Source organism: Colossoma macropomum, unplaced genomic scaffold (genome assembly GCF_904425465.1).
Source record: "Colossoma macropomum unplaced genomic scaffold, Colossoma_macropomum, whole genome shotgun sequence".
Taxonomy (NCBI): Eukaryota; Metazoa; Chordata; class Actinopteri; order Characiformes; family Serrasalmidae; genus Colossoma; species Colossoma macropomum.
In genome coordinates, this window is record NW_023494791.1 from 22,893,338 (window position 1) to 22,917,015 (window position 23,678).

Genomic DNA, 23,678 nt, shown 5'->3' on the forward strand with positions numbered 1-23,678 from the left:
TACAGAATCACACTGTGTGTGAACAGCTGCCTATGACAAACTTAAAACAGCATTTACAAATCACTAGTACAGAATGGTGGGGATGCTATGTGGCCCTTAATAATCCAAATGAGAGTTAACCCCTCCTGGAATGACTGAGCTCCCAGTGACAGCTTTATGATCAAAGTGCCCAAAAGGCAGGCAACTTTTTCAACATAGCATTTGATTACTATTACCGCTTTAGTACAGTAGAAAACAATGCCCTGGAGTTTTTGGCGGTGAATCCTAGCGATCCAGGGTGTGCTGTTTGCTCTGGAGGTTTGTTATTCAGCTCATAGACCACCTCCCAGAGTGAGGTGGGGACTCAGCACTGCTCGCTTTTTAACAACAGCCACTGTTTAGCTATAGATGGTGTGTGCCAGTTCAGCACTGAGCAGAGAGGGCGAAGGAAGAGGACTTTCATTTCTTCTCCTCCCTATCACGCCCGGTAACAGCAAACCCAGCGAGATTTCCTCGACTATCTAGCCTCTCTGTGCCCTGAGACATGTACAGGTATCTGGGGGAGCTGCTTACCCGGGCAGCCGGCAGCGGCGCCTTGGCCTCGGGCTGCGCCGACGCGGGGCTGCCGGCATCAGCCTCCCTGCTTCGGCTTCAGCGCTACAGCCAGGCCGTGGACAAAGAGGATGACCCGAACTTCTTCAGGATGGTGGAGGGCTTCTTCGACCGAGGTGCGGCGATAGTCGAGGACAAACTCGTGGAGGGTTTGAAGACCAGAGAGACGCCGGAGCAGAAGAGGCACCGAGTGAGGGGAATCCTGAAGATCATTAAACCGTGCAACCACGTCCTGGCCGTCTCCTTCCCCCTGAAGCGCGATAACGGGGAGTGGGAGATTGTAGAGGGCTACAGGGCCCAGCACAGCCAGCACAGGACTCCCTGCAAAGGGGGTAAGTTAGATAAGCAAACGAGCTCATGACATCGCAGAACCGGGAGGATTTTCTGTGATAGAAAGCTAGGGCCCGGTGCTAACACGCTAGGTTAGTTAACTGGCTAGTTATAAACAGTTCTGAGTTAGAGTGGAGTTCAGAGGGCTGACTATAGAGTTATAATGTTTAGCTATCTTAACACCAAACGTTGCTTGAGAGCTCACATTTGGTTCAAATAATCCATGTTTTAAAATCACTCGGCGCTGTTTTTAGTTTTAGGAGTAGCCTGCTCCTCTAGCCCCATCCTCACTGCTGTGGAGCTGCGCTGGAGTCTGTCAACAGCTTAAGAAGTTAAACTTGTGCTACTGCAGTTCAGCTTATGGCCGATAGTCCTGTAGCTACATTAGCTATACCACTGCAAAATGACCACTGTCTGCTAATAATGCTAATAATAATGCGGTCGGCCTTGTTCAGGTTTACCACCTTTCTCTCTTTGCCTTCTCCATTTATTTTTAGGTAAAGCTGGGTATTCTTGTTGGCGGGCCTGACGAAGTTCGCATGACTGCCTTAGTACAGCTTTGCATAGTGTTGTTAGCTACAAAATTTTGTTATTCTTGGCCCAAATGTTCATGCTGTAATTTCTTTGAGCACTGCTTGACTTTTGCTGAAAGTCCACTTTTGAAGTCTGCAAATCCAGGTCGTTATAAGATTGGAAGATTTTATTCTAAAGTGTCAGAAGGTTCAAAACATAACTTCTAACTTTTGGAAAGGCTGTCCTGTTTGTTCTATTCTTTAGACCCTTTCACTCCTCCATGTCCGAGGAATTGGTAACATTTGAATATGAAGCTTGAACTGGACAGTATGTTATTCAGCAGACCTTTGATGTTTTTCATTCATGCTTTCTTTGGTTAGTCAGTGGATGAATATCCTGATCTACTTTTCCACGGACTTACATTTAGGTACAAAGGCCACCTTGTGTTTGTCGTGAAATGAAAGCATATTCCACCTTAACTTGAATAGCTTTCCGTTTTTGCATGTCATTACTTGCTCTAATTCACTAGACGTTAACCACTTTACATATGAACTGTGGAACAACTTGTAACTCCTCCAGCCTGTTTTGAAATTTTGTTAATGTAGTCAGATTTTCAGTTTTTTGGAAGACAGTCAGTAGCCTTGTAGGAAGCTTTTAGGAAGTAACTGCCTCAGTTACTGCAGTACAACACCAGTACTTATAATACTTGTGCCAGAGGTAGCTTGTAAAACAGTAGTTTAAGTAGTTTAAGTTAGGGTTCAGTAGTAGTAGGAAGGGTTGGATGTCTGCCATGTTGTTTGAGCTGCATTGCTCCACTGCTGGCAAAACCAGATGCTGAGCCTTAGTTGATGAACTGCATCCCTCTGTTTGCGTGATATGTGTAGTTCATTGTTGTCATGAACACACCCTGTTTCACTGTTGAAGAAAAAACAACTTTCCTGATGTCTCACTCACCAGCTAACTGAAGACGGAGGTTATTTTGTTCATTTTGCATGTGATGACTAATCAGCCTCACTCACAGAGGTTGGAGAATGCTGTTTGTAATTGTTTGACTAAAAAGATGACTCTAGTTTGAACTATTAGTGTTTGTTGTCCTGCTATTCTATAATCCTTCATAAGTTTGTTTTCCAATTAATAATGAAGCTTTTTACATCCGCAAAATGATTATACTTTTTTATGTCAGAACATTGTTTAACAAATGCTTGTAGGTGAAGGCAAGTCTGGGATAGTTTTTCTGCAGCCACACCCGGATTGAGGCCTTCCCTGACTTTTTTTTTCCAAATAGTGGAGGGAGTGAGTCATCATGTCGACTGGTTTTCTGCCTGCTCTGCCCAACATCATTTCCCTTCTTTTGTGGTTCTTTTTAATGTCCAACAGCTGAAACTATTTAAAATCTTCCACTGCAACCAAACAACATGCTGCCTAAAACTATGCATGAGTCACAAGATTCAGAGCTTAGTTTGAAACAATACAGTGGTGTTAGTCACAAGCTAACATGCTAGGTATATTAATATGCTGCAATACAATTCTGTTAAATATTACATGTGTATTATTACATCCCGAACAATTTCTGTTTTTATTTGCTCTGTTTAGGCTATTTTAATCAGTCTTTTTTAAAGTAAAAGTAGAGGATGATCTTAAAATACTTATTGGACATGACCTATACACCCATTCCCCTGACACTTTCTGATTAATAGGATTTCAGTGGATCCAGTGTATTTGTAGGGATTTGACTGATCTGGCTAATGAGAGGGGACATTAACATTGCCCATAGTTTCCATAATGAGCAAAGTACATACAGGGAAAACGTGTATAATATGCATGAAAGTTGGTCACATGTTTATATTTTGCATCTGCTTCCAGGTATTCGTTACAGCACAGAGGTGTCTGTTGATGAAGTGAAAGCTTTGGCTTCTTTGATGACATACAAATGTGCTGTTGTCGGTAAGTGAGGTTTTTAAAATTATTATTATTTAGCTACTGTCTTCATGTGCGAGCCTGAATATCCTAACGTGAACAGCCATGACTGTAATTAAATGTCTCATCCACAGATGTACCTTTTGGAGGAGCGAAAGCTGGAGTGAAGATCAACCCCAAGAATTACTCTGTAAGTCCATCGTGTTTTGAGTTTTAAGAATTAAAAATTGGGGATATGATGGTGCGGTTGTAAAGGTAATGAAGCTTACTAGTTAAATTATTATGTGACACCATGAAACACTAACAGGGCTAATTTCATGTAATACATTTCATGTCAGTATGAATACTTTGTAGATTTGTTTATTAGACTTGTGATTTTCACTGTTAGGACTAGTTTTCCAGATTGCCTCACTTCCAGTTGCCAATACAGTGTAAAATTGCCTGTTTGCCACTATTACTTTTGGCAGCAAGTGCTTAGATGAATGTTGTGGAGTCATAATTTGGCACTTACTGCAGCTGAGAAAGCCCCCTGACTCAGAGTTGGCACAGAGGATCAAGTGAAGGCCCTATAGCTGTATCTGTTCTTGGCTTTTGTTGATATATTTTGAAACAAATCTAATTAACATATTAGTCAAGTCTTAAGTCTTTGGTTGGATATTAAATGGTAAGTAAAGAACACGACTCCTGTCCCAAAAGATCAGAGGTCAGTAAGTCTAGTGTTTCTCAAATGAGTGTGAAACTATGGACAATAATAATTAACTAATAACTAATTAACTTGTAATTTAGGAAAAGATAAACACTGATTTAGCAAACATCATCTTTTTACAACAACCTGTTAATGTCTACATGTGATAAGTAGGATAGGAAGGGATTCCATACCTTTAGAAAATTTAGACTGTTTGCTTTTTATTATATATGTTACTTTTTTCATCAACAAGCAAAAGAACATGTTCTTTATCCATTGCATAATGGAGGGTCCCTCTGTTCTTTTCCAAAACAAAGCTAGCAGCATTTTGCCTCCAGAATACATATATCAATTAAATTACAAGTGCAGCTTTCCATAACAAAATTGTCAGGGGAAAATACCTAAAACAAAAAGTTTTTTCAGAGGTAGATCTATAGACAAAATGTGGAAAATAGATATAGACACTTCTTTCCAGAACTCCTGGACTACATTGCAATCCCCACATGCAATGCAACAGTCTGCCTTTTGAGAGCAAACATTTCATGCATATATCAGGAAAAAACAACATGAAGTTACTCATTTTTCAGCAGCAGAAAAAACAGGAAAAATGTATTTAACATTTAAATTTCACAGAAACCTTCAACACTAAGTAAAATATAAAGTTTGGCAGTACTTAATATGTCCACTCTTTACTATTGTTCACCCTCCCGTTGCTTCTATCCTAACTTATCTGTCCTTCCAATCTTAAAACCAGCAATTTGTGTTCTCCCAACAAAAGTCGTTCCCAAAGGTGTCACTAACATTATATTCGCTTTAAAAGAGACACTAATATTCAAACAAGCGACTCCTTAAACATAGCTTAACTGTCTTGCAAATTTCTTTCTCATGAAGGTCTAAAATGGCTAAAGGAGACATCTCTGAGGAGGTAATCCTCACAGAATGCCTATGTTTTTATTTCATTTTTAAATACCATTTTGCTATAACTAGACTGGCCATTGTTTATTCAAAATACAGCAAAACATCAACAGCAAAAATGTCCCCAGGAGGTAGGTCTTTTAAACCTACCTATTTGCTTGAACTAGACACCTGGCAATGAAACTAATTTCTCAGTAATAGGGGTTTAGTTAAATGATATTTGCATCTTTATAAACATTGTTGTCCTTTTTTGTCATTTAGGACAATGAGCTGGAGAAAATCACAAGACGCTTCACCATTGAGCTGGCAAAGAAGGGATTTATTGGTAAGTAGATTCGACTTTTGGTGTTCTTGCCAAAAGCAGACAGTGGTGTGCTCTTAAATTAACAGCTTCCAAAGCCTAAAGTGGATGGAAAAAAAATCACCTGAGCATTAGAAAAGAAGTGCTGTGCTGAGAGTTTGTTCTAAAAGTGATCCAGTTTGCTCAGTATGCTTCAGTTTATATGCTTATAGAAGGTCACATAACTCCTAGACAGCCTTTGATATGCAGACCATACTGAGTGAATGTGGTTTTGCTGGCCTGCCCACTCACAACCCCCCCCCGCCACACACACACACACACACACACAATCTTCTCAAATGAAATTATCTTAATTTAGTCAGTAGATCTAATATTTCTCTTTTTGAGATTGTCGTAAGCTTATTTTAGATTATTTAACTATTTTTTATTTAAGTGCCTATATTGACAGATAATTTTGCTTGTTTCAAATAAATAATCTTCAAATAAACAAAATCTGCCAGTGCAGTGACAGAATTTTACTTACTAAAGTCACGTAAAACAAGTAAAAAGTCAAGCAATAGGATAACCTTAAAGTAAGCCTACAGTAATCTTTTAACAAGCCTACATCAACCTCAAAATGAAATAGATACTGACTAGATTTAATCTGAAGTAATTTCACTTGCGTAGATACCGTATTTTCCAGTGCATTTTTAGTACATAGCCTAGGCATTGTATCTAAACCCCTTTAGAAATGCCTGATGTAACTTGTTTGTTTTTAAAGCTGTATTGGTGTGGAACACTTGGTATTCATTTCTTGAACATTTTGAACAAGAACATTGGCAAAAATGCCAACTAATGAGATTGTCATGCACAAAACTTTTGTTCTCAGTGTTAAAATTTTGTAGTGCTTTATTGATTTCAAATGATACTTACTTTGTTGTGTAACCAAGCTAAGGCATCATTTGCTTGATGGCAGATTTGTTGTCCTTTCCAACCTGCCTAGGTTCTGTTGACTATATCAACACAATCAGTCAGGTAAGAAGGGAGGAGGTTTAGCGATTGTTTTTTCCAATATTTTTAATTGAAAAATATTTCATTTGAAACGGTTTCTCCTTTGAATATCTTGCCATTCTGCTTAAAGGTCTTGCTGGTAGTTGTTTATTGTCCACCCAAATATGCACCATCCTTACCAGAAGTTTCTGAACTACTGTCCGTCTTGGTAACTAATCATGATAGAATTCTTCTGACTGTTGGTTTTAATCTTCATGTTGATGAAGGCTCAGACAAAAAAGCTACTGAATTCATGCAACTTTTCAACACATTTGACACACATTCATGGTAACACTAGATTTAGTCATGTAAGAAATTTTGGAAATCGCCATCTCAGATCACTACTGTGTGTTTTTAGTATGACTGCTTCTGTTGATGTGAAAACGGTATTTTTACACATCGGCTGCTTTTAGTAACGCTCAACTTTCCAAACCTCCTCTACATATTAACTCAACAGTGCATAAAATGCTCAGCAATTTTAACGGTAAGCTAAGATCTGTTCTAGATAGTGTTGCACCAGGAAAGACTAAAGAGAAGTCGTTGACCACAAAAATGCCATGGGAAAAAAAGAACAGATAAACCACCTCGAAAGGGACTGCAACAAAGCAGAGTGGAAATGGAGGAAAACTAAACAAACTGTTCACTATAAAATTCTTAAAAATTCTATTAATATTTATAACAATGCAGTACGAACAGAGAGACAGAAATGCCACTCAAAACATATTAATGACAACAGACACAGCCCAAGAGTTTTTCCAATAATTAATTGCCTTTTAAATCCTTAATTAACCATGATTCTCACTGAGGCTTCTACATCGAAATGTATTGATTTTATTCTTTTTTGACTCTATTTTTATTTAGAAGTAAAACATTCTGAATAGTTTTAAAAAGATTAATGAGACAAAACTTTTTAAAAAAAATGGCCATGCAAATTTTTCTACCTGTATTTCAGACCATTCAGAGATTTATTATTATTATTATTATTATTTATTATTATTATTATTTTTATTTTTATTATTATTTGGTAGCATAGTGTTAGGGGGAAAACAGATTGTGAATGAGAGATATCAGGTATTTTGAGTTTTAACAGGAGTTTCTTATTAGATTGAGTTAGCTTCTTGAACTTCACAACAGTTGCTGCAAAAATTGCATTTGTGGGCAGAGCATGAATCAATCATATTGAATATGATTACTTACAGAGGCTTTATGCTGCTAGTAATCAATGGCCAATGGTGGATCAGTAGTACATTTAAAGCTCCCTTCTCTTCTTATCTCAGGGCCTGGCATTGATGTCCCTGCTCCTGACATGAGCACTGGAGAGAGGGAGATGTCCTGGATTGCTGACACATACGCAAACACCATGGGCCACCACGTAAGTCCCCTGTCCTGCTGATTAGTTTGAGCTCACAGTAAGATATGGGATGAGGTCTGTTCTGTTGACTTTGCTGATAGTAAGTTTCAAATCAGCTGCACAGAGGCTAATTGGTTAACACAGTCACATAAACCATAGCTTATCGCTCTAGAGGAGCAGATATTGTTTTTGTCCATGATGTATAATATAACAATATTTGCCTTCCTAAAATGCTTACCACTGCCTGCTCTCCTTACAATAAAGCTTTTTGTTCCAGCCATGGCCCCTCCTCTATTGTCACCCTGATTTAGAGCAGTGGTTATGACTCTTTGACCTGTTCTCAGGCTTTGAACTCTGTGAACTCTGTGTTACCGTGGTAATGGGGAGGCTTGATGACAATTACCGCTCTGAAACTGTTGTTCTCTGTGTTTTGTGAGTGGAGTAGGTGGGAAAATTACAGGTCAAATTGGCGAAACCTAAATGTAGGTGTAGAAACAGCGCCTAAGTGTTTTGGAATTTTGTGTTGTTGTGGAACACAGATGACCCAAAATAATTGCTTCCTGTGAACGTGACTAAATCTGTTTCCCAGCAATGCACAATATTTTTCAGCCTTTATTAATTCAAAGCCACACAGTGCAGAGTACACAGTCTTGTCCCGTGCCTGACTGTGCAGGGCTCTGCTTATCGCCGAGCTGTTATGAGACTAGATGTCTGCTTATACATACTGTGATGGGTGTAAATGTACACAGTATTCTGTTTTGGATATTAGGGCTAGCCGAAAATTGTAGATGGTATAACTCTCTCCAGTGGTCCACTTGTAAAAAGACAGCAAAAAAAGCAGCAATCCAGCATGAAGCTTGGATCAAATCTCAGCTGTGCCACTTGTTATTCAGAGTTTATTTTTACTTATTTACACAGTGATTGTACTGCTCAGATTAGCACTGTTATTGTAAAGAAAGTCTTTTGCTTACTGCACTCAGATTTATAGCAGTAAGCAGTGCTGTGTTGCTGGAGCAGATTTAATTCACCTTAGAAGCATGTAGCCTTTGGTCTCCCAGACTGGTGGCACTCGTGTAGTATAGAGAGTGAAAAAGGTTGAAACTACTGGCGAGAGACAAAATGTCTGTTTCCATCCAGAGATGGAACGTTTGCATTTTTCAGTGTTTTAAAAACATTTGTCGATGTAGGCTATGGAAACGTAAGTTGTTGGTTATGTTTTCATCAGTTGTCACCAAAACTTCCAGTTCAACTCAGTCATTAAAATTGTTCATCAGCTGTATTAGATTTTTTTTTTGTAGAAAAAGAACATATTTACACACAAACTTTTTTTTCACTCTTACATGAAACACAAACAGCATGAAGAGTTTTTAAATGAATGCTGTCATTTTCAGCTCTTACAGAAAGGGATTTCCAAATAATACAGCCTTTCTAAACAAAGTGCTCCAAAAGCTCTATGTGGCAGATAAATGTGCTGATAATTTAATTTTTTATTTTATTTCCTTAGCAATATGTTATGAAATTAGGGAAACCAGGTTTATTCAAGTTATGACATACATGAAGTTTAAGATGGAAAATGTGAAAGGTGTCATTATGCAAAGCATTTTTATGTGTTTGATGGAAACCAAAGCAAAAACTGATTTTTAATGCATTTTCATTTTATCACTTGCATTGCAACATTTGCACAAAAAACATGGACGCATAGGTATCGTTGCTTTACATAGCAATATAAAACATCCTTAAGTTTAATGTAATGTAATTTAATATAGATGGTTTTTATTTGAAAGGTTTGCTTTGGGTGATGTATTTTGATATTGGTGATGATTAATGAATCATTATTTGTGACTCGTGATTCATGTCTGTTCTGTTTACGTAGTAAATGACCTTGATTTACTAAGATACAAAAGCCAGTTTCAGGGCGTTTGGAAAATCTGGTCTACATTTTAATGAGCTTTCTCGAAGACACTGCTTTCACAGAAACGCTTTGTTTGAAAGTCATCTTATTTCCTTTCCTGCCATTTTTGTGACACTGGTTCTCGCTTACTCTTTCTTTTTTTGTGATTCTTTTGTTCCTTTCTTGCTTATTCACCCACCCAGGACATCAACGCTCATGCTTGTGTGACGGGAAAGCCTATCAGTCAGGGTGGAATCCACGGCAGAATCTCAGCCACCGGCCGAGGAGTCTTTCACGGCATTGAGAACTTTGTCAATGAGGCTGCTTACATGAGTCAGCTGGGCTTGACTCCTGGCTTTGGAGACAAGACTTTTGTTATTCAGGTATGAGGAAACATGCCGTGCAGTCACAATGTCACGTCATGTGTGCACTGTAATGACATTTGTGGGGAAGGGTTGCATGTGCTGTATTCATTAGTGCAAATTAGATTAACAAATTTCATTAGTGATGAGACATCGAGCTTTGTAAGTCTATATGGGCATTAAGGAGCTGGTGACAAAACACATCCTTTTAATTAAAACTCATCAGTGTTCTATAGGCCTACTTGTTCTTAAAGGTAGAGGAAGCATATGATGTACAGCAGTAGTGTATTAGTGACGTGATGCAGCTCACGAGCCAGGTTTATGCTTAAACGCTGACTCTGCTGCTGACTTTGATTACTCAAGACGTTTTAGAATGTGCTGCAGCTCCCCTTGATGCACAGTGTACACTTACCACGTCTTACTCCATTCCTCTAGATTTCCGTTTTCTCTGTTAAAGTCAGCCTGAAATCAAAAAAACATTGAGCTCTAATTATAGACAGTCTACCGGCACTTTGCGCTGGTGGGGGTGGCCAGTTTAACTAGTTCTAATAAGAACTTTCATGCAAATGAGCACAGGCACAACTTTGTACTTATCACATGAACAGTGCATATTAACCACATGTTTGACTCACATGCTTTCTATATAAAAGCCCTTGTCTGCCACGTGGGAGGGGAGAAAAACTTTAATCCTTGTCTAATTCACGTTCAAACTGTGACTCATTAGGTTAGGAGTTATTTTCTTGAGATTTTGACTTAAAATTAGTTATTAGGCATCAAGAAAGCATTGATCATTTCAACGTCATTATTTAGAAAAAATGAGATATTATTTTGATATAATACATCAGACATTAAAAAATAAGTAATATGCTTGACTTTTGGCTGGTGATATGAAATGATGTTTCATGCCACATGCATTTGGAAAACACATGATACTGTAAAATGCCTGTTTGATTTCACTGGTTTCACTGAGTGTGACCTTAGGTATGCGCAGTACATCAAAGGCTGTGACATTTCTGCTACAGAAGCCACAGTGTGACTAAAGTAACAAGTATCTTTAGGAAATCAGGGGTTGCAGAGCCAAAAGAGTTTAAATATGCGCTTTTACAATCGTTTAGAAAAGAAAACTGTCAATTTATTATTCAGGCAAAAACTTGAAAACCTCTCTTTTTCTCTTTGAGCACAAACAATGGCAGCTATGTGGGCACCAAAAGAAGACAAGTTTTCCTCAGACATTAAACAGTGCACAGTCAGTATTTACTCTGTGTCTTGGTAAATCAGAGTAAGTGCTTTGTAAGATTAGTTTCCTCCCAGTATTTTGCACTTTAAAAGGGAACTCCTGTAAATGCATAGCAATAAGGCAAAAGCGCTAAAGAAAAGCGGCCACCTGTTTTGATCCTTTTATGGGTGCCTAAAGACCCTTTATGTTTACTAAATCACGACAGACACTTTTCTTAACGCAAACAGTAAATGTGCCCCAAAATTCTTGTTTTCCTGTAATCTTCAATCAAATGAAGTGCCCTTTGCCCTTCTCCAAAATGTCTTCTGATTTTTATGTTACTGTGCTGCAGCGGTCAGGGAAAGATTATATTAACCATATTTTAATCATGTTTCACCTCCCCCTCCCACCACCCCTATCTGTCATCAAGCAAAAACACACAGCTAGCTCAGAGACCCTCCTTACTAACTAATATCCGAGAGGTATCCATGTGGGTGTAGTGAGAACAGTTAGATCAGTTTTTGTTTTTTTTTCCTTTACGCTTTACTGTCGTCATCCAGTGTTGACAGCAGCTAACTTGATGATAAAATATGCCCTTTAGAGCTGTGTTCACACAAATGACAGATATGGGTCACCAACACAAATGTGGACAGTCAAGGCAAATTTGTGAAAATGATTGCGCAATTAGGCTTGTAATGTAAACTTAACTGTAGAGCAGAACAAACTTTAAACTCTAAGGTGCTCCAGGATTCTGTGATCGGAGTTTGAGATTGCAGCTTTACCACGTACTTGTGGGAGCTTATTAAAGCTATAATTTGATGTGATGGCAGCCAAACAGACGTGCGACCTGTGAGTGATATTGTTTTAGGATTGTTTGTCCTTTTTATGAATTTTTGAGTCACATCTCAAACTTTGCCACAAGGTGGCATTAGTGAATCATTATGCAGAGGTACAAAACTCAGTTGGGGATTTGACTGTGAACTGCCTGTTTGCCATTAGGCAGTGTTTTATAAGAGAAACAGTGTTTTAAGTGTCTGAGTTTTAAGTGTCCATGCTCGAACACTGATTATCAAGCATTTTACATGGACAGGTGCGTTAGAGTAAGGAAAACATGAAAATGTGCCATGAGTGAGATCTTTGATGGAGTACCACTGCTTTGAATGATGAATGTTAAATTTGAATATCCGATACGCAGAAAATTGATAAAGTCTTGCTGTTTTGATGTTCTGGCTTAGGGCTTTGGTAATGTGGGCCTGCACTCCATGCGTTACCTGCACCGCTTTGGGGCCAAATGTGTGGGAATAGGAGAGCTGGATGGAAGCATCTGGAACCCTAGTGGCATTGACCCCAAAGAGCTGGAGGACTACAAACTGGTGAGTCTTGAAATAACCTGGTTCCTTAGAAGCCGAGAGTTACTGCTGTTGTATTGTAAATAAATATAACTATGAAATTTCATAATGAACTAACTAGGTACACAGTGAATACATACATTCATTTATATTATGTATTGACAACTGTCTGCACCTTTTTCCATTTGTTTTGATTGTAAGAAATGACAAAAGTGGCAAAAATGTGAAGGAAGTTTTTCTCTCTGCAAAACAAGATGTACAGCACTAGCTTTCCATCAAAATGAAATCATAATAAAATATCTCCTCTTCTACTTAAAAACCCAATCATGGTATGGATTGAAAGTATAGAGTATTTTGTGTCGTTGTGAAGCTTTTGGCAAACCAGATTCGCAGATTGTTCAGAGGTGTTTCTCAATAACAAAATGGTAAAAGGTTGCCATCTAGTGGTTGTACAGTAGTATAAGGACAAGAGTGTGCTTGAAGATGTCACTGTATCCATGCATTACGTGTTCTCTTTCTGACATAAAATGACTGCTAACCTGTCTGCCTCCAGGCCCATGGTACTATTGTAGGCTTTCCCAAGGCCACACCCTACGAGGGCAGCATCTTGGAGGCAGACTGTGATATTTTGATCCCTGCTGCCAGCGAGAAACAGCTGACCAGGAACAACGCCAGCAGGGTCAAGGCTAAGGTTGGACATCAGTTTCACGACCTGCACCACATCAGTTATGATATTATTTTGAGTGTTATGTGCTAATGTTGCTTGCCAAGATTAACATAAATCTATGAAAGACTTAAATAGCTACATTTATTTAATTCATGCTTGAGTCTGTTGAAGTGTTTATATTAAATTTGTGGTGCTCTTCCAGCTGCAGTTTAGTTGTATGAAAATTGGCAATAAAGTTGCTGCTACTGTTTTACTGTTTTTATAGATCATTGCTGAAGGAGCCAATGGCCCCACCACCCCTGAAGCTGACAAGATATTCCTTGAAAGGAACATTATGGTTATTCCTGTAAGTTTAGCATTCATTGCAGCTTTTCTTATCAATGCATTTTTGTATTAAGTATTGTGTGATTGTGTGGTTCATTAGAGCCTAGCAATCCTCCTGTAGATCTACCATCCTAAAGACTATTTAGAACGTTCTCAAGATGTAGAGTGATGGATGATAGGTCTCCTGGTGCAGAATTGGGCATCCAAAGGTTGGTGTGGTTGTTTATTTAACTATTATATTTAACAGGACATGTACCTGAATGCTGGCGGTGTGACTGTCTCCTACTTTGAGTGGCTTAAGAACCTGAACCACGTTAGCTATGGAAGATTGACCTTCAAATATGAGAGAGACTCCAATTACCACCTGCTCAGTAAGTCCAGTGCGGTGTATATATATTTTTAGTAGTTATTTACTTTGTTAGGAAAAGACAAGAAACATGTCTCACCACAATAGTTGTACTCGCTGAACCTAAATTAAACTTCGAGAACAAAAGGTGGATTAACACAACCCTGTAAGTGTTTGTATACACACATTCTTGTTTTTATACTTTGTCAATTGTCAGCATTCTTATGTTCCATGTGTATATTTATATAAAGTGAGGTCCTTAAGTCTGAGACCACATTAAAAATCTGGGATTTTTACATTTAAACCTAGAAATAATTGACCAGAAGTTATAGAATTCTGAAAAAATGAAAACAAAAAACTTATCACAAATGAGGAAATATTTCAATGTTTTGCACTGTTTCTAGGTTACTCTTCAAATTAAGCAATATTGTGATACTGTCCATAGTAAGGTCTTTGTACCAAAAAGGAAAAAGGTCAGGTTTTTTTTTTGTTTGTTTGTTTGGTTTTTAACTCATTCTGTCCATTGAAGCATGTGTTTAAATGACTCTCGGGTGAATTTGATCTACTCATCAGAGGCTTTTACACAAAAAGCTCGAGCTTGAGTGCACACTGTTGTTTAACCGCCCTGTCATGTTCAGCTGTGCAGAACATCAATAATATTGCTGGGTCATATTGAGCTGATGCATGTTTTGATGCCGTTTTTGATATTACTGTCCCCTTGGAGTTGATGACTGTGGGACAGTACCCTCATCATGATTAGAATGACCGTCTTCATTTTCAGACACTTCCTCTTCTCCTTTTCTATTGTTGTCAAGGATGTATTCCAGAGCCTCCTATGCTGTCTGTTTTCTGCTCATATTGCTCATCTTTTCAACTTCTGAGAGAGTACATTTGCATAATTTAGGTGGCTCTATAGGGCTATATAGGACGTTATGTGTGTAATATAAACATGTAATGTAAACAGTGTAAACACAAACATGTTGCTAACATGTTTACATGTTCATTACACTAATTAAGCCCAGGAGACAATGATTTAAACGGGTCAATTTGAACTGCAACGTAACAAGAGAGTCAAAGCAAAAGGGACGCATACCAAACGAAATTCTGAAATTCATGGTGAATTTAAGAGATTCTATTTTTTACCCAATATGTTATGTTCTTAATATTATGGTAAAGAAAAACTTTATAGTAAAGTGGAAAATAATACAAAACGTTTGCACTTTCACAAGTGTTCTCAGACTTTTGAACCCCATTGTATGGAACTACCTAGTAAGATTTTTCTAAGCCTAACCTTAACCTTATATTCAGTTTTAAAAAAAAAAAAATAAAGCACTTTACAAAGTTATGTTTATTTTGCTGGTCCTGACCCTGTAGATTTCCCCTGTTTTCCTTTATTTTTCCTTCAAAGTCTGAACATTTTTGTCTTGTAATTGCACAAAAACAAACACACACACTACGCTGTCCTGCTTTTCTGTGCTGGTGGAGCTGGCATTATTACTTGTCACATGATGGAGCTGTTCCAGGAAGAGTAGGCACAGAGGGGTGGCTGCTGTCTGCAGTCTGTCTAGCCTTTCTGCATTTATCTGCATCTCTGTGCTGCGGCACTGTGGCCCACTCTCTAAACGCCCATTTGCCTGCTCTGTAGTGCTTGGAGCTCTTTCAGTGAGAGTGTTGGGAGGAAAAAGAGTGTGAGCTTTTGAAAGCTGAAGCTCTGACTGTGTGAAAGTCTTCTGGTGTTCATTAGGCAGTCTCAAAAGGGAAGCTTTTAGCTGCAGCTGTTGTTGATGCCTGGGTCACGTTGCTTAATTTGTGTCAGATGCTTTTAAATATTTTGGATACGTATTGTGGTGTTTTCTTTGCTACATGCTGTGAATCTTTTCCTGAAATAAGCTTTGGAATGAGTTACGAAACGGTTTTTCTCTAACTGAAATTTCTCATTATTACATTTCTAGCCTCCTTCTTGAGATTGTGAATCACCTGTCTTTGATTTTAAAAGCACAGACTAACATTCAAATATTTCTCTTTACAGTGTCAGTGCAGGAGAGTCTGGAGAGGAAGTTCGGGAAGCATGGTGGATCCATACCTGTTGTCCCCACCTCTGAATTCCAGGCCAGGATTGCTGTGAGTGCACAAACGTACTTTATACATATGCACACATAATGCATGTGGTTATTATAGTTTTTATTATAGTTTGTCCTCCACTTCTCTACCTTCACATTAGAACTGTGTTTGAATAGCTCAGGTGTGTCCAATGCACCCTGGGGCTGGAACAGGAGCTAGATGTGCAACACAGTTCTGAGATTCCAGTCGTTTTGAGAAGAACGTTGCACAGTTCACTGTTTTCCTTGCTCCAACCCTGTGGATTCAACTAATCAGTTACTTATCAAGTTTGAACGCAAGGTTCCCACAGATCCTTTAAGGGTCTTATAAAGTTTTAAAATAATGTTGAAAATTTAAGTCGAAAGATTTCTGGAAAATGTCTTATTTTTACCTGATATAGACATTAAATCTAGACATGTCTCATCCCAACACATTTTAATGGAACAGGTATTGGCAAAAATAAGCTCAGATCCTTTGCTTTATTTTTATGCTTGTTATAGAGGAGCATAGACGGACATTATCCACAACCTGCAGCTGTGCCACTTATAACTTCTCTAGCTAGGGGTTGAGGCGTAGTAATTTGTTTTGGAAAACTTTCTATCAAACTGAGCGAAACCGATCTACGGCCACTGAGCACTTTTTTAGGAACACCTATACATCTACTCATTTGTGCAAGTATTTGATCAGCCAATCATGTGGCAGCAGTGCAATGCATAAAATCATGCAGATGCAGGCCAGCAGCTTCATGTAACCTGCACATGAACCATCAGAATGGGGGAAAAAAAATTTCTTAGTGATTTAGACCATGGCATGATTGTTGGTGCCAGATGGGATGGTCTGATTATTTTTATTACTGCTGATCTCTTGGGATTTTCACACACAACAGTCTCTAGAGTCTACTCACTTGTTGATGAGAGAGGTCAACAGAGAATGACCAAACTGGTTCAAGCTGACAGAAAGGCAACGGTAACTCAGATCACTACTCTCTCTACAATTGTGGTGAGCAGAAAAGCATCTCAGAATGCACAAAACGTCAAACTGTGAGTCGGATGGGCTACAACAGCAGGAGACTACATCAGGTTCCACTTCTATCAGCCAAGAACAGAAAGCTGAGGCGCAGTGGGCACAGGCTCCCCAAAACTGGACAGTTGAGGACTCAAAAAATGTAGCTCAGTCTGATGAATCTTGATTTCTGCTGAGGCATACAGATAGAAGGATCAGAATTTGGCGACAACTGCATGAATCCTTAGACCCAACTTGCCTTGTATGAACAGTCCAGGCTGGTGGAGGTGGTGTAATGGTGTGGGGAAATGTTCTTGACGCATTGGGCCTGTTAATACAAATCAGTCATCACCACAGCCTACTTGAGTATTGTTGCTGACCATGTGCATCCCTTCATGGCCACAGTTTACCCATCTGTCATATGTATGTCATTTATATTTAGAGCTCCATAGAGTTAAGACACTTTAACACAGAGAATATTGAATCCTCAGAATCGAAAATCAAATTGAAAAAGAAAATGCGTGAATCGTTACACCCTTAGTGTGCTTACACTGTAAGCTGTGCACATGGTGCAAACATTAACATATAAACACAAGGCACATAGTTAGGCACTCATTTACTGTATAAAAAAATGCATTATGTCGAGACACCACAATATCGTTTTGAACTGAATTTTTAATTTTGTGGATGATCACACACCTACTGACTACTGTATCAGTCAGTCTTATCCATCATTGATTTAAAGGCCGATTTATTATGGTAATTCGTGGGTTTGTCTCCTTTTTTCACTGTTGTGTTCGAAATTGGTTACAGGGAGCGTCTGAGAAGGACATTGTGCATTCTGGACTTGCTTACACCATGGAGCGCTCTGCCAGGGTTAGTAGATAATAATGTTGTTTTGACATTTATTGTGCCATTATAGTAAATTGTGCTTTCTTTAAGCTCGTAGTCATACCAGTGGTTTGGATCTGTGTGTGTTGTTTTGTGACTTTAAGCTTGGGGACTTTTTTGATTTGCCTTAGTTATTAATTTATTGAAATGAGTAAGAAGACATTTTTAGTTATGTACAAAGTTTAACTTTATTTTTCTTTCCAGCAAATCATGCGCACTGCCAACAAGTACAACCTGGGGCTGGACCTGCGGACAGCAGCCTACGTCAACGCCATTGAGAAAGTCTTTAAAGTGTACAATGAGGCTGGCCTCACTTTTACATAAGCAGCTGTCTCGGTGCATCTGCATGTCTTTATGTCTGTCTGTCCATATGTACAAACTGTCTACATCTCACCTGACTCTTCCCAAGCCAAATACCACCTTCACATCTTAAGAGTTTACATTACATATATTAGTATGTACTGTTTATATACGCACACAGCTTTAGCCTCATTTACTTATTTTATTATCGAAAGTTACTCACGGCTTTTATCCAAGCCGTAAAGTCAAAGCTGCTTTTCTCTCTCATGATGCTGTCACCACTACCCTAGTCTGACTGTAATACCTTGACAAAAAACACCAAAAATGGCTAGTTTTTGTACCTTATAATGCACCTTTTTATTTTACACTGTATTCTGTGGGGTTGTATTCAGAGGAGTCTTAACACCAGCTGTTTGAGCATATCAGATACAAAGACCTGTTAAGCCTTAATGTCGCAGCAGCACTCTGTAAAGCACTAGTGCTTCTGTTTTCCACGTCTTTGTGTTTTCAGCACTCACCCAAAAAGTGTCATGCAAATAGTCAACAAGGAGGGCAAATGCATGAAAGATGACTTACTCAGGCTTTTCATATGTTACCAAAGTTGCGCAGAAACATATTTATCTTCACCCTGATGGCTTAATCACTTTATTATCAGAATAAAATTGAATTATGGTGCTCTTTTGCCTAACAGGGAGCTGATCATCTCTTTATCCAAATGCTTCCGTTCTTAATGGTGTGGACCAGGTCTTAATGATTAATGTGCTGAATTTATGCAACTTGTATGTATTTGGAAGGGATTATATTTGGGAACAAAGGGTTTATTTCTGTGTCAGGTTAGCACTGAGTGTGAAAGAGTTCTTGGATTAATTTGGACAGAGGGGGAGAGTTTATATGGCCTTGTTTAAGATAAAATAAAATCAAATTTAAACACAACTATTTTGTGTCCTAAGTGACAGAGTAATGGCTTCTTTCATCTGGAATGAGGATGCGTACTGAGCATGAAGAAACTGGCCAAAGCAGCCAGTGTCTGTTTTAAACTATTTCTAGGGGTGCTGATGATTGTGCCACATGGTTTTGTTTAAATATATATATATATATATGAGTCAGTGTGAGATTAAGCTAATTCACGAAAAAGTGAATTTCTTAAAAAAACATTTTACTCGTCTTTACAAGGGGGTGGCAATAATTGTGGAGGGGACTGTATATAAATTTAAGAATTTTATTTAATTTTATTTAAAATTAAGAATTTTATTTGATGTCCATGTTGGCTGCAAATGAAAGGATGGTCTTTGACTTTTGCGCAGTAAATGAAAAAACACAGAACTAGTACACATTTGCAAATCTTTTGCAGTGTTTATTAAGGTTTTTAATATTTAGACTACAAAAATATGTTACTATTTTTCCTTGAATCATTGTTGACATTGTTACAAGTGACCCATTAATATTGGTAGATTGGTATATAATTTTTGATTAGCTTATCTTCATTTTCTGTGCCTTCATATATACAACAACCCACACACCAGTCTGGCATATGTTGCATTGCAAAACAGGAATACAAAAAAGGTTTTCTTTGTTATATTAAGTATGTAAAAAAAAAAAAGCTGAGGTTGAATAATGGCAATAGTTGTCTCTTGGTGACAGGTGGACATATGGATGAATGACTGTCTTCTGTTACTCCCCTCTTCTGCTTAGAAATTAGCGAGATCGTCTACAGCAGAATTGAAATCTGAGCCTGGAAGTAAAACACACATTTGTGTTATGATTAAACAGCTCTGTAAACAGAACGACTACAAACACTGACTGAAGTGAGTAGTAAACAAGTATTCTACTTTGTATGGCTTAGTTTTAAAGCAGCACTATGTAATATTTGGGGATTTGGAGACCTCTCTGGTGGAAATTTGTAATTGTATGCAACGTATTTTAGGGCATCTTGTATCGTCAGTTGTGCTTCAAGCGGATGACTGATGATTGTGAGCGAGTTGAAAGAGTATTCAAAGAGAACTCGGTCAAAACTGCAGGATGTGTTTTCTGAGGATGAAAGTGAATGATCTACTGGTGACATCATATCTTAATGAGTATAATGTTGATTTAGCATTTAAGACATAAGCATCGAGCCGGACCTTCTTTCTGAGTCTGTGCGTGACGTTAATACGTAAAGACGCATGACGCGGTTTGAAAAACTTCTAAATCCGCCCTGACGCCTCTGACTTACTTCATTATATCAGGCTGTATATACTAAGAGCAGCTCACGTTCATAATGTTTTAATGTGTGTTTTTTCTCCTGACTCAGTAATGCTACCAACAAAAAACTTACATAGTCCTGCTTTAAGCTAAACAGTGGTTCTCCATCATAACTACTAAAAGATGCATTTCTCGCTCTACTTGTTTCTAACACACCTGATCCACTCTATGAGCTCAGAGTCAGATGAGTTAGACACAGAAATATGCAGTGTGCAGCACCACTGTCACGTGCTCAGTTAATGGCTTAAACTGCAGGCCTTTTATTCAGTTGTTAGTCTTAATGGGGAACTCCACCAGTTTTTCAAAAAATTCTACATAATTAAATGGTTGAGATAGTCATTCAAAGTGGTTTGGTGTTAAACGCTCTGCTCTACAGTAACTTACCAAATTAGAATTGTTCACAGTGGTGGTGATAGAAACCAGACGTCTGAAGAGTTTCATGTGTCTGAACCCTCCCTCAAAGAATGAGTACACTGTAAGTTATGAGTATGTGAGCCTGATGTCTGAGACATTGTTTTATGATAGTTTTGTGATAAAGTTTTAGCTTAAAATGTATTTCACTTATTTTAAGCAGTTCAGAGTGGAGATGTTCACACAGGGTGTTGTAAGGCAAATAAAACTTATTTTTTCATTTTACCATCACAAACATTACATATAAAATTCAGAAAATACATGTAGTTTCTCTGATGGGTCTGGATAGTTAATAAAACAGCTATATTTCAGTTGTAGACATTGTGACACCTGGTTCCTATCACCACCACTATAAAGAATTCTGAGTCTAAGTTTCTCTACAATGAACCACTTCACATCAATGAGTCAATTTGTTTACATCTCAAGGACTAAATTATGCAGACAATTTTGGTGGGATGAGGCTTATTATACAGTAACTACTGCGAGTACTATGTAAGTTATGTGGTAATGACAGTGAGGAACTGGAGAGTGGAGCCACCTAGAGGCAGTTGGAGTTTAAGGTATGAATGTAATGTGTATATATATGAATAAGAGGTAAAGCAGCTTACTTTCTGCTCCTCCGCTCGCTTCGCTTTTTGGCCCTTCCATTGGTGGAGATTTGAGCATGTCAAACAGTCCTCCTTTTGACTTTTCTCCCTTGTTGCTCTTGTCGCCTCCGTCTCCTGCGGAGGGGAAGAGGCCTCCTATTCCTCCCCCAGACTTGCCTCCCCCAGACTTGCTCTTTCCATCTCCTCCTCCCAACATAGATTTTACCTTCACTTTAGCTACCGAAGCTGGAGAAAGAAAAAGATAGAAAAGTCATAGAGTTTCTCAATTGCTTTAATTTAGTCAAGAACAAGTTGCAAATTAATATAGCTTTATGATCTGTTATTATATACAGCATCTTTGATTTACATTCATTCATGTTTGTTATCAGACATTGACATTATTCTTTAAAAGAGACTTAAAACAAAAGGTTAACAGAAGCAAAGCTGGAATCCGAAGAGGTCTATTTTTTTTCTTCAAGGCTGGTTGCACCAACAGGTCTTAACTAAGACGGTCTTTACTGCTAAGTTGGTTGTAGCTATTTTACATTTGTTGAACCGACCAAAGTTACACTGACTGAGGGACATTTTGGAAAACCAAAAATGCAGCAAGCAGCCCAAGCAGCTAAGGATTAGTAATCTTCACATCATTTTTTAAATAAATACCCATTTAGAGAACTATTTCTTACATAGAGCACTCACACATTTTAAGACATCCTTTAAGAAATAGAAAACTCCAGAAATATTTTCTTAGCAGGACTGTATAAAAGATGGCATGGATACTTGTATACAGACTAAAGTAAAGAGTACAGCACAAAAAAAGAGTTTGTTTTGCCATCTTTGTGGTGTATTTGTGTTGCCTACACTGTATAAAAAATCACTGTCAAAGTGTCATACAATTTCGTAGTTAATACTCATTTTGGGGCAAAAGGTTCAACTTTATTTTTTTGTTTTTGGTTGTACTTAAACTTTATTTAACTAAGAAGTCCCATGAGTTTCATATTTCTTTTTTTTGGAGACCTGGCCAAGATAGCGCCCCATTTCCAGTTATTAGGAATAATAAATTGAAGCATTACAAAACATGCAGGTAAATAAACCATACACATACTGTCTTTTAACACTGCTGTTGTTAATTTACAGAAATAGAATGTATATTCACAAAAACAAATAATCACCTTTATTTAATAAACATTTGCGTTTATTTTAATGGTTCTTACTGTTATTATTATGGTAAAATACTGTCTAGTGAAATGTTGAATTACAGTTAAAGGACAGATTTTCTAAGAAATTCAATGACTAATTACAGAATTTTGCTATAACTGAGAAAATATACTTTCATGTTTTGTCTGGAAACCCTGCTGCTGGACTTTTTACTGCTTTCTTTTTACAGATTTTTTTGTGGTATGACTAGATAAATGCTGTTGTGCTACACCCAAACCAACCCTAACCTTAACCTCAGGAACCAAAAACAAGTCTTTCTGCACTTTTACTTTAGAAAAGAAAAGAAAAGAAAAGAAAAGTAAAATGAATGCTAACTTTTTTAAAATATAAAAATCCTCATGGAGATCAGCGCTGTGTCCTTTCTCTCTGTCTGGAGGCGTAAAGCACTAATCACACAAACACAAGCTTAAGTTAAGTTTTAGAGTTATTTCTGTTCCTCTGCTCTGATATCAACCTGCACAATCACTCACCTGCTTTGTCAACTGCAGTGTCAACGATGTGATTAAAAGACATGCTGTTTACAGATGCTCAGTCCTCAGTCCTCAGTGTGTTTGTGAGAGTGTGTGTTGGGGGCACAGGTGAGCACAGACGCTTATGTAGGCTTACGCTTGCACCTGGAGCTGTGAGCTCATTGGCTGGTTTGCTGAGGGGTGGAGTGGAGGACAGGAGCAGGCTTTTCTTAGCAGGACAGGCTGGACTGGTTTCACAGGTTACTTCTGTCTCAGTATCAAGCTATTTATGAAGTTCACTTTTGTTTGAAGCCAGGACTAGAATCATCACAACAACAAACCTGTAGCCCCAGTACTGTCACTAGAGCGGGTGAGGACATTTTTCACTCCTGAACATCCACCCATCTGGAGACTGAGCTATAATATACCATAAATAATATACTGAAAAGGTTTGTTGTATTGTTTAAGATTGGAGTCAAGAAGCCTTTGTTCACGGGTTTCAATACATGTAATTGGCCTATTAGCCTCCGAAATGACTCAGCTTTTAATAATAATGGGCGTAAATATAAACTCAAACCAAACTAGTTTTAGTGTGTTCCTAATGGTGGATTTTCGATGTGGAGATCTGAACACTGTCATGATTTGTCAATCACTCAGACCCATTCATAAAATCACAGGAACAAAAAACTTGT

At 38.2% G+C, this 23,678-nt stretch overlaps 2 protein-coding genes across 2 annotated transcripts; one reads left to right on the forward strand and one right to left on the reverse strand.

The window, feature by feature from the left end:
* The first annotated feature begins 324 nt into the window (after window positions 1-324).
* Window positions 325-19,013, forward strand: glud1a (glutamate dehydrogenase 1a). Its single transcript, XM_036574458.1, has 13 exons — window positions 325-923; window positions 3,298-3,378; window positions 3,486-3,541; window positions 5,213-5,276; window positions 7,559-7,653; window positions 9,727-9,906; window positions 12,337-12,474; window positions 13,004-13,141; window positions 13,383-13,463; window positions 13,689-13,812; window positions 15,817-15,908; window positions 17,703-17,765; window positions 17,985-19,013. The coding sequence occupies exons 1-13, from the start codon at window positions 524-526 to the stop codon at window positions 18,102-18,104; spliced, it is 1,632 nt and encodes a 543-aa protein (XP_036430351.1). The 5' UTR covers window positions 325-523; the 3' UTR covers window positions 18,105-19,013.
* A 391-nt stretch (window positions 19,014-19,404) lies between these two features.
* Window positions 19,405-23,117, reverse strand: zgc:193505 (uncharacterized protein LOC559113 homolog). The gene is made up of 3 exons (XM_036574462.1): window positions 23,008-23,117; window positions 21,341-21,565; window positions 19,405-19,812 (listed from the first exon to the last, which is right to left on the reverse strand). The coding sequence occupies exons 1-3, from the start codon at window positions 23,048-23,050 to the stop codon at window positions 19,769-19,771; spliced, it is 312 nt and encodes a 103-aa protein (XP_036430355.1). The 5' UTR covers window positions 23,051-23,117; the 3' UTR covers window positions 19,405-19,768.
* Window positions 23,118-23,678: the final 561 nt, after the last annotated feature.

What these genes read in the sequence shown, in the direction of transcription:
- glud1a (XM_036574458.1), top strand. Translation starts at nt 524, where the DNA reads ATGTACAGGTATCTGGGGGAGCTGCTTACCCGGGCAGCCGGCAGCGGC. An exon ending in CCAGCAGGGTCAAGGCTAAG is followed by an intron (nt 13,142 to 13,382) that starts GTTGGACATCAG and finishes CTGTTTTTATAG; the next exon opens with ATCATTGCTGAAGGAGCCAA. An exon ending in GGAACATTATGGTTATTCCT is followed by an intron (nt 13,464 to 13,688) that starts GTAAGTTTAGCA and finishes TATATTTAACAG; the next exon opens with GACATGTACCTGAATGCTGG.
- zgc:193505 (XM_036574462.1), bottom strand. Translation starts at nt 23,050, where the DNA reads ATGTCTTTTAATCACATCGTTGACACTGCAGTTGACAAAGCAG. An exon ending in CACTGCAGTTGACAAAGCAG is followed by an intron (nt 21,566 to 23,007) that starts GTGAGTGATTGT and finishes TTCTTTCTCCAG; the next exon opens with CTTCGGTAGCTAAAGTGAAG. An exon ending in AGCGAGCGGAGGAGCAGAAA is followed by an intron (nt 19,813 to 21,340) that starts GTAAGCTGCTTT and finishes TTTTACTTCCAG; the next exon opens with GCTCAGATTTCAATTCTGCT.